The sequence below is a fragment of the Herpailurus yagouaroundi genome, unplaced genomic scaffold (assembly GCF_014898765.1).
Source record: "Herpailurus yagouaroundi ecotype Mexico unplaced genomic scaffold, PumYag 28, whole genome shotgun sequence".
Classification (NCBI taxonomy): Eukaryota; Metazoa; Chordata; class Mammalia; order Carnivora; family Felidae; genus Herpailurus; species Herpailurus yagouaroundi.
The window spans coordinates 20,748,030-20,763,453 of NW_024412376.1; the positions used below are offsets into that span (position 1 = coordinate 20,748,030).

Genomic DNA, 15,424 nt, shown 5'->3' on the forward strand with positions numbered 1-15,424 from the left:
ACAAAATGTAGTATGCTTGCTAAGAAAATTAAAATAATGCAGATTGTGATACCACCCAGTGGACTTGTGCCAGATCCGGCTATCCACATGAAACCCCAATATTATACCCATGTTTTAGATCATGGCCCACATGGACACCACTCCACATTGACGACAATTCCAATTTTACCCTTCTCAATTACATTTATATGTTCCCTAGAATAAAAGGAGAACTTCTCCACCCCCCAATGCATACACAATAACTATTCCAGGTGGGTCCTGCAGCTCCAGAATCTGGAAATAGTGAGTTATCCAATAACCTTACATGCCCCTCCCAATTATCTCCTTATCTGTGGACATCCTCCTCACAACCCACAGGAGCCAATCTTTACCCAACCCGTATTGGCCTGAGGATTTCTTTGCATTGATAACCTCAAACATTGGGGCAGTTACACACCGGGGTATGTGGTTCCCCCAGGAGTCTGTAATTCTACCTGATCCCACATTAAAGCCTGAAGGGCAATAGCCCTTGTATTGGCTGGAATAGCAGGTACCCTTGGTGCTAGCCCCTTGCAGGAGATTTGTATACCATGAAACCACTCTTCGAAATCTGACAGCAATGTTAGATAAACTCACTTTCACCACTGCATCCCCTTGCTCAGATCTCTCCAAGCCACACCAATCTTTGGCCAGTGTGGTTCTGGACAACAGGCTGGTTTTGGATTACTTACCTGCTGAGCAAGGCGTGGTATGTGTTGTCATTAACAGAATATGTCGCACTTACGTCAACAGCACTGGACAGATGGAAGACAACATCTGAAAATTATATGACCAAGCCAAAAGGCTCCATCAAATGACCAAAGCAGCTGATACTTCTAGTGCTATTTGGAGTGCTGTATGTGAGGTGCTTCCATCTATACCCTGGTTCCTGCCCTTTTTAGGTCCACTAGTGGCTATATTGTCACTTTTACTTCTTGGACCTTGTTTAACTTTCTTGTCATATTTGTCTTTTCCAGACTCCAACAATCTCATCTCCAGATGATGATGTACCAGGCATTCCAACCTATATCCCCCATGAAGATGAAGCCTACCAACACCCCCTTGAACAATCTACAGCTTCCTTCTACTCCACTGTCCTTCCAGGTTTCCTAAAACCTAGATAGCAAGGACTTCTGGAGCCCTCTGGCAGGGTCAATGCCCCATACAAGCATGAAGCAGTTACATAAGATGGATTGTCACCCATTTTCCCTTGAAAGATTTTGAGGGCCCAGAGGGCCCTTGAGGGGGGAATTCCAGAGTAGGCAGGTAGTTAGACTTTCTCAGGATGCCTGGAGGCCAGCAAAGGGGAAGTCAAGGCCTTTTATCAGGAAAGTTAGCAACCTGTCCTGGTAGCATTCCACAAACAAAGCCACAAGGAGCTAGATCAAACCAGACAGACCCAAGATAAAGAAGGCCAGAGACCCTGACAAAGTAAGGGAGAAAATACATGAAACCCTGCTCCCAAAAAATCCCCTACCCAGGTAATAAATATTCCACGCCTTAGTTAACAACTGTCAATAAAGGATAGAGACCAGTCCTGGGGAGGCAGCTCTCCTTGAGGCTGCCCACCCTCACAGCTCCAGAGTGTACTGTCTCTTTTATAGATTCTTCACTTGTGCCACTCAACCAACCAATGTGTCTGGTCCATCCTTGAATTCTTTTCCTGCAATGAGACCAAGAGCTTCCAGCAACATCTTGGGCATGGGCTGGGCAGAGGCCTCAGGGCCCAGAGATCTCCCCAGTTCACCCAGCAACATATTGATGCAGCAAACTTCATTGTTGTCTTATTTTAAGGAATTGCCACAGCCACCCAACCTTCAACAGCCACTACCCTGATCCATCAGCAGCCATTAACATTGAGGCAAGACCCTCTACCAGCAAAAAGATTCCACTCAAAGCTCAAATGATAATTAGCATTTTTTAGTACTAAAATATTTTAAAAAAAAATTTTTTTAACGTTTATTTATTTTTGAGACAGAGAGAGACAGAGCATGAACGGGGGAGGGTCAGAGAGAGGGAGACACAGATTCTGAAACAGGCTCCAGGCTCTGAGCTGTCAGCACTGAGCCCGACGCGGGGCTCGAACTCACAAACCGCGAGATCATGACCTGAGCTGAAGTCGGCCGCTTAACCGACTGAGCCACCCAGGCGCCCCAGTACTAAAATATTTTAAATGAAGGGGTGTACATTTTTTTTGACATCATACTATTCCATATTTAGTAGACTATAGTATGGTATAAACCTAACTTTATATGCACTGGAAAACCAGAAAATTCATTTGACTCACTTTATTGTGATATTTGCTTTATTGCCGTGGTCTGGAACCAAACCCAAAGTATCTCCAAGGCATGCCTATATAATAAAAGAATAATAATAATTTGATATCAGGGTTTCTGGGTGGTTCAGTTAAGAGTCTGACTTCAGCTCAGGTCATGATCTCCTGGGTTCGTGAGTTTGAGGCCTGCATTGGGCTCTCTGTTCTCAGCATAGAGCTTGCTTTGGATGCTCTGTCTCCCTCCCACAATTGCACACACACACTTTCTCTCTCTCTCTCTCTCTCTCTCAAAAATAAACATTAAAAAAACAAAATAATAATTTGATATATTTGTCTAATTAAATCGAGAAAATTATCTGGAAAGTAGAACAAGAAGAAAAAGGCGATAGAAAATAGAACAGACAAATAAGAAAAAACATCATTCAAGAAGGTCAAACATCTGAATAACGAATTTCCGAAAAAGAAGACATACAATGAGGGAGGGGGAAGATAGAGAAAATTAGCCATAGATAACACCAGAAAAATCTCCAGAACCGAGACATATGTTTCAAGATCAAATACAACCCACCAAATACCAGCTCCATAAAAATGAGGAAACACCCATAACCAAGATACATGATGGTGTCTGAGAACATTGGGAATGAAGAGAAAATCCTAAGACTTCTTGAGATGAAACAAAACAGAAACAGGTTACACATAAAGAAATTACTTGAGGATGAAGTAGGTAAATGTCTCCCTATTCTTTGATTTTAGCACAGTGAGACTGATTTTACACTGTGACTTCCAGAATTATAAGATAATAAATTTGTGTTTTTAAAAAATGAAAGAAAGAAAGTTACCTATAAAGAATAGGAATCATCAGGTAATGACAATACTGGAAGCTAAAACATCGTGAAGCAAGGCCTCTAATATTCTGACTAAAAATTATTTTCAACAGAGAATTCTATAGTCAGCCAGAATAAAGACAGTACAGACATGCAAGGTCTAATGAAAAGGGGGAGGGGATCACTCACGGAGGATAGGTTCCACAAAGCTATGGTATAAAATCAAGAAAAGGGAAGATAGAGATTCAGGAAATAAAGAATCCTTTCAGGAATGAGGCAGAAGACCTTCCAGAATGTCAGCACTGGAGGAGGCACCAGGAGATCATTTGAATGCAGTGCCTCTCACACTTTGAGTGCACACGAATCAATGGGGGATCTTGATGAAATGCGGACTCTGATTCAGTAAGTGTGGGATTCTGAATTTTTTAAGTTCGTCTTTTAGAGAAAGTAAGTGTGCGATTCTGAATTTTTTTTAAGTTCAATTATTTTTGAGAAAGAGAGAGAGAGAGAGAGAGAGAGAGGAAATGCACACCTGCGAGCAGGGGAGGAGCAGAGAGAGTGGGAGAGAGAGAATCTCAAGCAGGCTGTGGCCTGTCAGCATGGACCTGGATCCCACAAACCGTGAGATTATGACCTGAGCAAAAACCAAGAGTCAGAGGCTTAATTGACTCAGCCACTCAGGCACCCTAGGTCCCGAATTTTTAACAAGCTCTCCTCAAAAGGCTAATGTTGATGCTCCTGGGGGTACACTTTGCATAGCAGGGTGTAGAGAACACAATCCAAATTGTAAGAAAGAATGAAAGAAACTGATTTCCTTCTGAGAGATAATTGAGAATAAGAGTTACTGTTAGGTAGCAATAGTATAGTGGAGAAGGTAGAGAGATGGAAAAGAGGAAGACAACATTCAATGCTTTAAATAAATATAAATCAAGGAAAAACGAGGGTTTGGGTGATGGCAGTGCCATACATCCAGCCTTGACACTAGTAAACACCTAAAGAGGAAGTCCGGATCACCTTAACGGATCCAAATTCGGTACACTGGAGTCTCAGGAGCATCCCTGCAGCTAGTCTGCGCGACAGCAGCTTGCGCGGCGAGGCAATAAGGGTGGATCTAAGCGGCACCGCCCCCCGTGCCCGGTGGGAAAGTGGGCGGAGCCTCTGCCATCCTCCTCTGGGGCCTCGCGGGGCGGGGCGGGGCAACGGCGGAGGCTTTTCCCTCTGGCGTGGCCCTGGCAGCACAGGGTTTCTGATTGGTGTCTCTTGAACCGGAAGCAGTTGGCGGCGCTCGGAAGCAACGGCGGGACGCGGGACCCCACAGGCACTGCGACTACAGAATGGCCGGCGGCGGCGGGAAACGCAGACCCGGCGGGGAGGGGCAGCAGGTATTGCCACAGTGGGTGTGTGAGCTCTGCCGAGCTCTCTGGGTAATAGCTAGGGCACCAAGGGGCAGCACATTGCATTTCTCCAGTGGTCATTGAGTGGTTGCTGTGTGCCTGGGAACGACTGTCTGCCACTGGCTGCTATTTCCCGCTCTGCTGGGGTTTGGACCAGAGAAGTAGTCCTGTCTCCTCTTGTGCGCTTCTCCCGGTGCTGCGGTTCCTGGGGGAAGCCGCGTAAGACAACCAGTGGTTCAGTCGTTCAGTCAGCAACATGTTGATTGGAAACTGATTATATGCCAGGCTCTGCCCGGGCGCCGCGGTTTCAGGATGAATCATGCTGCCACTGCCCCCATGTATGGCCCCCAACTTGGCACAAATGAACATTTTACTTTAACTTTTTCTGTTGTTTGGTATTGTAACGCTGCTGCGTAGAAAGTGCTGGGGAAACATTGAAGGAGGATCTAAGTCCCAGGAGGTTGTTAAGGAAATCTTTTAGGGCAACTTAACCTGGAAATGGCTTTTTAAGGCAGAGAGAGAAATAAGGGATAAGAAATAAGAGAGAAATAAGTGTAGAGGATGTTTGGGCACAGCGGAGTTCTGCCTGACTGGAGTCTGGTAGATGGGAAAGAGGGACCTGATTATAAAGGCACTAATGCGGGACGGGGCATAAAGTAAATGCAAATTCTCATCCTGTTCTTCGATTTCAGAAGTTCCTTACTGCTGTAGCAATTAGGAGACTCAGGCAGGAAAGAAATGTCATTGTGATAAGGAAAGTTTTCAGAAAAATGACTCCCTCTGGATTATAAACTGGATAAAGCAGGACAGTGTTCGCTTAATTGTTAGAGGGCCTGAGCATTATTTATATTGGGTCATGCTTTCTAGGAACACAGGGGTAAAGGATGAGTGTAGCCAATGAAGAGGACAGCTGCACTAAATTCTAGTTATTGGGGATTTGAGGTTACTAAATTAGTGTGTGAGGTAAGACAAAGCTGAAAAAATCTTGATCTCCCATTGAAGGTGCTATAAACTGCTTTGAGTGATAGTATTAGAAATAAAACAAAGATGAAAATGAATTTATAGAGACCATAATTAACAGTAATAGCTAGTATTTATTATCTGCTACAACTACTGTGTATTTTCACAAACAGCTTATTCCTCCTAACAAACCTGTGATATAGGTATTACATGCCCTTTTTGTAGATAAGAAAATAAGGCACAGGTTAAATGACTTCCCTGAGGTGACAGAGCTGGAAAGCAGAAGAGTCCAGAGTCAACCCAGGCAACCTAACCATTAAGCAAAACTGTCTTTCAGCAAGGTAGATTAAGGCTTTTCTTTCTAACATCTTAAGTTTGAGCCAGTCTTTGAAAGCATAACCAAAGACTGCTGTGAAAACATAAGGGGGGATAGGTCAGGACTTGATATGTTCCTAATTTATTTATTTATTGGGAGAGAGACAGAGCTTGAGCAAGGGAGGAGCAGAGGGAGAGGCAGACACAGAATCTGAAGCAGGCTCCAGGTTCTGAGCTGTCAGCACAGAGACCAGGCAGGGCTTGAGCTCACGAACTGCCAGATCATGACCTGAGCCAAAGTACAACGCTTAACTGACTGAGCCACCCAGGCGCCCATATGTTCTTACTCTTTTGTATGTAATTGGAGAAGCAGCATAAAGTGGATGAATCTGTGCTCTGGAGCCAGCTCATCTGGGTTTAACCGTTCTACTTTCAGTTAGGGACGTAAGGGAAGTTACTTCATTTTTCTCATTTGTAAAATGTGGATAATAGTATCTAGCTCATAAGGCAATTGTGAGGATTGAATGAGTTAATTTATAGAAAGTGCTTAGAACAGTGACTTGGCAAATGGTAAGTGCATGATAAGTTTCATTTATTATTATTGTTTTTATTGTTATCTTTACTATTATTATCAACATTCATTTCTGCATCCATATTTCTTTTTTAATGTATTTAAATGTTTATTTATTTAGAGATATAGCAAGCAGGGGAGGGGCAGAGAGAAGGAGAGATTCCCAAGCAGGCTCCACACTGTCAGCATGGAGCCCGATGTGGGGCCCGAACTCAGGAACTGCAAGACCATGACCCAAGCCAAAATCAAGAGTCGAACATTCAACCAACTGGGCCACCCAGGCACCCCTTCTTTTCTTTTTTAATGCTTACTCGTTAAAAAACAATTTTTCTTTTGAGAGAGCAAGCACATGAGGGGGAGGGGCAGAGAAAAGGAGACAGAGTTCCAAGCAGGCTACATGCTGACCAGTGCAGAGCCCAGTGTGGAGCTCCAGCTCATGAACCATGAGATCATGATCTGAGCCGAGATCAAGAGTCAGACAGACTCTTAATCGACTGAGTCACCCAGGCACCCCTAAACGTTTATTCATTTTTGAGAGAGTGCAGGAGCAAGGGAGGAGCCGACAGGGGACAAAGGATCCAAATCGAGCTCTGCACTGACAGCAGAGAGGCCAAGGGTGGGGTTAGAACTCATGAACCATGAGATAATGACCTGAACTGAAATCAGATGCTTAACCAGCTGAGCCACCCAGGTGCTCCTAGATGCATATTTCAATAGCCTTTTTCTTCAATTTAAATTGTTTTATGAGCGGGGCCCCTGCGTGGCTCAGTCGGTTAAGCATCCGACTTCGGCTCAGGTCATGATCTCGCAGTCCGTGAGTTCGAGCCCCACATCAGGCTTTGTGCTGACAGCTCAGAGCCTGGACCCTGTTTCAGATTCTGTGTCTCCCTCTCTCTCTGACCCTCCCCCATTCATGCTGTCTCTCCCTGTCTCAAAAATAAACGTTAAAAAAAAAAATTATTGGTCAATGCATGGTCCTCTTTACCTTATTTAATAATATAAAAAATATCTGTGAACCCTTTGCCCTACCCAAGAACTAAAACACAATAGCTATACTTGTGTTCATCATCTATCTTTTCTGCCTGGCTTCCTGTCACCCCCATTTATGTAGCTACCATCCTCAGTTTTATATTTTGTCTTCTTTTTATAGCTTTATCTCAAACTTATTTATTGTTTTTGAGTGTCATAAAAAGGCTATCATGCTGCATATAAACTTCAAGGGCTTTTTTCTTTCATTCAACATTGTATTAAGACTGATCTATATTCTGTGGCTATATTTTTCTTTTCACTAAGCAGAATATTCCACTGTTTGAAATCCTATAACCTTACATCCTCATGTCAATAGGCATTTTCATTTGTTGCGTTTCCTACTCTTAGAAACAGCACTATCAAGAACTTTTTTTTAAATGTTTATTTTGAGAGAGCAAGTACGTGTCTGTGCATGAGCAGGGGAGGGGCAGAGAGAGAGAGAGAATTCCACGCAGGCTGCACACAGCCCCATCAGGACTGGAACTCACAAACTGTAAGATCATGACCTGAGTTGAAATAAAGAGTTGGACACGTAACCGACTGAGCCGACCCAAGAACATTCTTGTGTGTGTCAACTGATTCATAAATAAATTTTATAGACTTTGATACATAAAGTAACATCAATAAACTTGAGCCTACTGGGAAAATAAAATCTGAGAAATGTCTAGGTTAGAATTTCTCAGCCTTGCACTATGAACATTTTGAACCTGGTAAGTGTTTGTTGAGGGAGCTGACCCTGTGTATTGTAGAATGCTTAACAGCATCCCTGGCCTCTATTCCACTGAATGTCAGTGGCACCCTATCCTAAATTTATGACTATTAAGTGTGTCCCCTGGGAGGCAAAATCGTTCCTAATTGAAAAGCACTGATACAGGTGGAAAGGAAGAATAAAAAGAAACTTAATCCCAAAAGAAAGGATCGAGGTTCCTAGAAAGAAAAAAACTACTGAGAAAACTAAAGATACGTAACCTTCAACTAAGCATAACCTCCAACTAACCATAACCTTTATGGAAATTTATCAAGTAGGCATTATAAAACCTACCATACTTACATAATGACCATATTGCAGGGATATTAAAAGATGAGTGTCATAACTTAGTCCTGGTATTAAAGACCTTTTTCTGAAATGTTTTAACTAGTAAATCCCCTTTTGTCTAGTTATTTCTGCAGTTGGCTTCCGGTGTGATCACTGAATCTACTTAAAGGGCATGATGACCTATTTACCCAAAGAAGGCAAAACCTTCCTATTCCTTATTCCCCTTCCTGTTCTTTACCTTTTATACTTGTTTTTTTTTATTTTCTGTATTTCCATTATCTTAGAGAAATATACTTAAAGACTTACTGTGTGTATCCTTCTTGACCGCTGTATATTATAAACTGTTTTCCTTTTTTCTTAGCCCAAAAGAATCTCTAGATTTTATTCAGAAATACCATTTGTAGAGTTTTAAGGAAAATGTATATCTCAGAGTTGGGTGAACAGAAATGAGCAATATTGTTATGCAAGGAAAGCTGCCAAAATTACTTTTGGAGAAACAAAGTTTTGTATACTGACTTTCAGTGTGAAAACACAGTTGATGTGAAGAAGAGTAAATCCTGTGAAGCTGATGTCTCCAGTGACCTTCGACAAGAAGTAGAAAATCATTATAAGCTTTCTCTGCCTGAAGATTTCTATCACTTCTGGAAGTTCTGTGAAGAGCTTGATCCTGAAAAGCCAGCTGGTGAGTTGCTCCAAAATCATTCTGCTTCTCCGAGTGGAAAAGATAGTAGGAAACTGGAGCAAGGATCTAAACAGTTCATAGAAAAGGAACTTTTTCAAAGATATTTCTAAGAAATAGAAAAATAAGGCTATAATATGTGACTATCCCCTGTTATACTGACAAAGGTAAATAATTTCACAACATGCTTTGATGAGGGTTTAAAGGAAAACAAGTACTTTGATTTGTTGCAGGAGTTTTAGTATGACTTAGCAGTTCTAGGAACTTGGCGGTTAGATGAACTAAAAATGTTCATTTCAATCAAATTTATTGAAACAAAAGTGGGAAATGGCTTAAACAGTAACACATCTATCAATGGATATTCATAGTTTTAAAAGAACAAGGTAGATTTTATATAATAAAGTACTGTGCCTAAAATATGTCAGGTGAAAAAAAAATGTGTAGAGTATGCTACCGTTTGTATTTTTTTTTTTTTTTTTTTACGTTTATGTTGAGAGAGCACGAGCAGGGAAAGGGCAGAAAGAGAGGGGGAATTCCAAGCGGGCTCCACACAGCCAGCACAGAGCCAGACACGGGGCTCAAACTCACAGATTGTGAGATCATGATGTGATATCATGATCAACAGTCAGACGCTTAACCTATTGAGCCACCCAGGTGACCCCCCCCCATCCCGTTCATATATATTTTTTAGAAGTCAAGGACACACGTATTCCTATGTACTTTCTCTGTGCTTATGTACCGTCTGTGAAAGAATGCACAAAAAACTGATAATTGTGACAGAGTTACTCTTCACCATTTTGTGCTGTTTACATGTTTTAACAGGTGGGAAAGAAGCACTCCTGTATACTACTGATGGAAATGTGTATTGGTAGATAACCATTTTGGCAATATAGCAAAACACTTAAAGTGTGCAGCAACTTTTCTAAAAATATGATTGTACAACGTGTATTACCAAAGATGTTCACTGAAATATTGTTTAGAGGAGTAAAAAAAATTAGAAATGGTTAATGTCTCAATAATGGAATATCATAAAGCTATTAAAGATTAGGAAAAAAATTTTGATAGCATGGAAAAATATTCAGAAAGTTTGAGGACAGAATGGAAAACAACCATTATAAAACAGCATGATTGTCTTTAAAATATCTGTATGTTCATAGAAGGAGGAAAACATTGTTATTGTATATCAGACTATTAACCTTGTTATGACTGGCTAATAAGATGGATAACTTTAGTTTTTTGTTACTTTGAAAATTAGCGTAGGGACACCTGGGTGGCTCAGTTGGTTAAGTGTCCCATTCTTGATTTCAGCTTAGGTCACGATCTTGCAGTTTGAGTTCGAGCCCCGCATTGGGCTCCGAGCTGTCAGCATGGAACCTGCTTGGGATTCTGTCTCTCTCTCCATCTCTTTCTCTCTGCCCCTCCTCTTCCCCTCTCAAAATAAATAAACTTAAAAAAAAAAAAAAATCAGTGTATGCTACCCTAAGTTCCAAATAAGCTGAACTATTTTTCCCCTCTGAATAAACTGTTTCTATGCCTTTATTTGTATTGTCACCTCTTCCAAGAATTTTCTTCCTCTCTCAATCCCCATCTCCTTGCATATCCAGGTCCTGCCTGGAGTGCTTATTCTCTCTTAAAGAAGCAACAAGGACCCATCTGATATAAAAAGATATGTTTGACATGCACACTGACTGGTTTTATTTAGCATTCTCCCTTTGTGATCTGTGGTTGGAGAAGAGATGTAATCATCCAGAATTAGTGTTGGCCAAAGGCAAGGGAATTGAGAGTGATAGTTGGCTGAGGTGTAGGAGGAAGGGAAAGGAAATGTTTTCATTAAATATATTTTTTATTAAATAAATTATTTACCCTCCATGCACATTCACTTACTGACCGTCTTATTTCTTCCTTAATATGGGTATGCTACAAACATTTTAGGCTAATAACAACATAGTAATGAGACAATGTAAGTACTTGAAGCTCTAATATGCCCATGAGAATACAAAACTGTCTGGCTTTGTCTAAAATAAGAGACAGCAGAAATGTTTGAAATGTAATCAGTTGTAAATTTAAGAGAGAATCTTAAATGTGAGTGCCACATTTTCATTGCTCTGATTTTTCATTATGTATGTCTTCAAATGTAACTGAAGCTCTTTGATTTTAGAAGCTTTTTTTTTTTTTAAGAAAATTTCTTAGAAATAGTTTACGAATGAAAGGCCTTTCCTGTCTGCCTTCAGAAAGTTATTGTCTCAATAAACTTACTTACTTTATAGATTCACTTTCCACAAGCCTTGGACTTCGATTAGTGGGTCCTTATGATATCCTTGCCGGAAAACATAAAATGAAGAAAAAGTCAGCAAACCTGAATTTTAACCTTCACTGGAGATTTTACTATGATCCTCCTGAGTTCCAGACCATTATTATTGGAGATAATAAAACTCAGTTCCACATGGGGTATTTCAGGTAAAGGATCTTTTCTTCTGTAAAATACAGCTACTGGGCTGTATACATAAGTATAAGAATATAAGTAGACATTCACTGGACTCAAGGTGAAGGGCATGTTTTCCTCTTTTTGGTGGATACATAGGCATTTAATGTTCTTGATAATATCATTGTAGCCTACGCTAAGATGAGTGAATTCTTCAGGGTTGAACCTCACTGGTTTTTCCTTTGTGGTTATAAACTTTTTTACCTTTTGGGTTCAGAAACACTCTTGTGGCCCAAGAAAGTTAATTTAGAGCAGCTGTCATGGCTTAAATTAGCCCTGTGCTTCCAGGGGCCATAGAAATAAGAATGTGCTATGGAGTCAGACTGGTTCTATTATCTGAGTGACCATGTGCCAGCCACCTTTAATGATTGTGATTTTCTATGACTCAGTTTCTGTTTACCCAGTTTCCTCTAGTAAGATGAGGATAATAATTGTACATACTTAATGGGAATGTTAAAAGGATTAAATGGATATGCAAAATGCTTAGACTATTAAGAAATAGAAGTACCTTGAGAGAGAAAAAATACCTTGGCCACTTCTATCAGTAGAGATGCTGTTTGAAGATCGACTGTGGGATAATACAGGAAGTAGAGGAAACCTGCCTAGTGAGAAGTGTGGTACTGTAGAATGCACAAAGGGCTGGGAATTGGGTTACATAGATTCTGCTTCTGGCTTTGCCATTAATTTACTAGGACCTTGGCTGAGTCACTTCATTGCTGTGTATTGGTATCCTTTATTGTAAAGTAAAATGATTTGATTATATGTATGAATTGTATCCCTTTCCTTCTCATGTTTTATGATTCTGCTTGTCCTGTTTGTTTTTGTTTCTCTACCTTTTTTCACAGACTATAAAACTAAGGTAGAGAGGATTGTGTGTAATTTCCCCTACTTTTGACAGGCCTTATTCCCCCTTTCTTTGTATTTAGATATAAAAGTAACGAGGTCCTAAGAATTTTAATTTTAAATCTGTTATATAAGCAAGATTTATTGGAGATATTCCTAAGAAACTTAGAGCTTAAACCTGGCAAATTTGTCCCAATTTCTTAAAAACCTGCAGACATAAATTGTCTATAGGTCTAAAATTCTATTTGCCTGATAAATGATGGGCAACTAAATTTTTAATATCTTTTGCTTACACAGGGATTCTCCTGATGAACTTCCTGTATATGTTGGTACAAATGAAGCAAAGAAAAACTGCATAATTGTTCAAAGTGGAGATAATGTGTTTGCTGCGGTCAAGTAAGAAAATTTTTTAATCCTTCTCCTGTTTATAATATTTGTTTATACTTTTTGTACTGTCTCAGTCCATCACTGAGGCACATTGAGGTAACTACAAAATTTTAGATTTCAAGAGGTCACTTCCATGATGTTTGCAGATATTCTTATCCACACTTTTTTTTTTTTTTTTTTTAATGTCTATTTTTGAGAGACAGACTGTGAGCAGTGGAGGGGCAGAGAGTGGGAGATGCAGAATCCCAAGCAGGCTTCAGGCTCTGAGCTGTCAGCACAGAGCCCAATGCGGGGCTCAAACCCATGAACCGTGAGATCACGACCTGAGCCGAAGTCAGACACGTGTCCACACTTCTATTTGGCTACTTTTCACCAAAAAAGTACCCATCTTATAAAACAAATTACTTTAAGAAAAATATTATCTAATCTTGACTTCATTAGTCCCATGGCAAAATCAAAAGATTTTTAGGCATTTTATTTTAAACACCATCACTAAGAGTTCATTAAAAGAACCCATTGTGTACAGTTCAAAGATTTAATACAGTAAAAGCAGGTGCTCATAAATTGCTGACTCACTATATTGTACACCTGAAACTAATATAACACCATACGTTAACTATACTGGAATTAAAGAAAAGAAAGTCAGGTGCTCATAAAATTTTTGGAAGGGCCAGTGGAGCCTCCAGACGTGCCAGTTGTGTGGCAGAGCTGGCTCAGCAGTGAAGTTTATAGCTGTGCCGCTGTTGGGGAGCGGTCAAGAACTGCTGCCACAGGTCGTTCTCGTCAGTCACTGTCTGTGATTGAACCTGTGGGAGTAAAAGGGCTGCCCTGCCTCCGCCTCTCAGCCCAGATAGAAGCTGAAGACCAGGCACCGACATCTCAGCTGTGGCTGCTCCTGAATAGTCTGATGCCTCTAATGAGTCACTGCTGGAAACAGACGCACAGCTTCCACCTGCTATCTGTTCTGCCTTTCAGATTTCAAGGAATTGTATCTGTTTGAGAGGAGCTAGGCCTCCTGTGGAGCCGGAGCTGAAGAGTAGTGTGGGAAATGTAGCAAGCTCTTGTGGGAAAGGGGCTTTGAATGGAGCTGCGTGAGCCAGTCCAATATACTGTGCCAGCCACAGACTTGATTTGAAGCTGTCTGGCAGCAGCTGTGCAGTTTACATTGTAATAAAATGAAGAAAGCAATCTTTGTCACCTTCCATATAAATAGGTCATGTTTTGTGTGACCTCTTTTCATACCCTACTTGAAAAGACTTCTATTCCCTGTGACTCAGTAGTGCAAATTTCCAGTAAACAATTCAAACTAAGTCAACAGGTGCCCTCTCTAGACTGCTGCATGCATACTGGTATATCTGAAAGAGCAACTATATGGTGGATGTCAGAAAAAAGCTGTTTGTCTTTCTGATACCTCCCAGTTTTTTCCACAGTGTTTCTTGTTATTTACAATTTATATATTCTTTTAAACTCTTCAGATTATTCAGTTTAAATTGGTGGTATCTTTATTAGAAACTGTTGCCATTTACTTATTACCTGTCTCGCATTAACATACAAGTTTCATGAGGGTGGAGGCTTTACATCATGCACAGTACCTGCCCCACAGTAGATGCTGCATAAATAATTTATTCATTCTACAAATAATTTGGCATGCAAAAATGCAGGACTTTTCATTAGTCTTAGTAAAAATCTTTTTTTAAAGTCTGTTTATTTTGAGAGATGGTGTGAATGGGGTAGGGGCAGAGAGAGAGGGAGAGAGAGTCCCAAGCAGGCTCTGTGCTGTCAGCACACATCCTAATGCGGGGCTCAGACTCACAAATTATGAGAGCAAGACCTGAGCCAAAATCAAGAGTTGGACATTTAACCAACTGAGCCCTCCAGGTGCCTCATCACCTAAAATTCTTTTTTAAAAAAGAAAGATACAGTGGTAAAATAATCCAAGACTGTTCTGGTTTTTGTGGGGTTTTTTGTTTGGTGTTTTGTTTTGTTTTAGCTTATTGGAGAACACCAAAAAGGAAACAAAAATTGGTGACAATTGTATAATTTAGGTGAAGACCAGGGACTCTTTGAGTACCTAATGTTATTTCACACAAAGAACGTTTTCTACCTTCAATAATTTATCTCAATTTAGAAGTAAAAGGTTAAAGTATTTTTCAGGTATTATAACTGTTTTAGTTTTTTGGCACCTTCCTTTACTTAAATCAACTAATCAGTGCACTTAGTTTATTTCTTTATCAGCCTGAGTAAGATCTTTTTAAGGAAGACTATTTGTAATAAACATTATTTTTATGCTCAGGGAAACTAGTTCTCTTTGTGCAGAATTTAATACCAAAGAGATGCAAATTCAGCCACCAAACATTAGTAAAGATTAAAGAATTTTAATACTGGGATGCCTGCGTGGCTCAGTTGGTTCAGCGACTGACTCTTGATCTTGGCTCAGATCATGATCTCACTGTTCATGAGTTGGAGCCCCACACTGGGCTTTGTGCAGACAGCAAGGAGCCTGCTTGAGATTCTCTCTCTCCCTCTCTCTGCCCCTGCCCTCCATGAATGTGCTCTCTCCTCTCTCTCTGTCTCTCTCTCTCTCTGTCTCTCTCTCTCAAACTTAAAAAAA

General features: G+C 40.6%; 1 protein-coding gene across 1 annotated transcript in view; it reads left to right on the top strand.

Moving 5' to 3' along the window:
* The first annotated feature begins 4,377 nt into the window (after positions 1-4,377).
* HPF1 (histone PARylation factor 1) overlaps positions 4,378-15,424 on the top strand; it is a 29,590-nt gene continuing 18,543 nt past the window's right edge. Inside the window, exons 1-4 of the mRNA XM_040470774.1 lie at positions 4,378-4,499; positions 8,945-9,104; positions 11,369-11,558; positions 12,724-12,822. Of these exons, the coding sequence (XP_040326708.1) occupies positions 4,452-4,499; positions 8,945-9,104; positions 11,369-11,558; positions 12,724-12,822 (497 nt within the window). The 5' untranslated portion in view covers positions 4,378-4,451. The remainder of the gene's footprint in view (positions 4,500-8,944; positions 9,105-11,368; positions 11,559-12,723; positions 12,823-15,424) is intronic.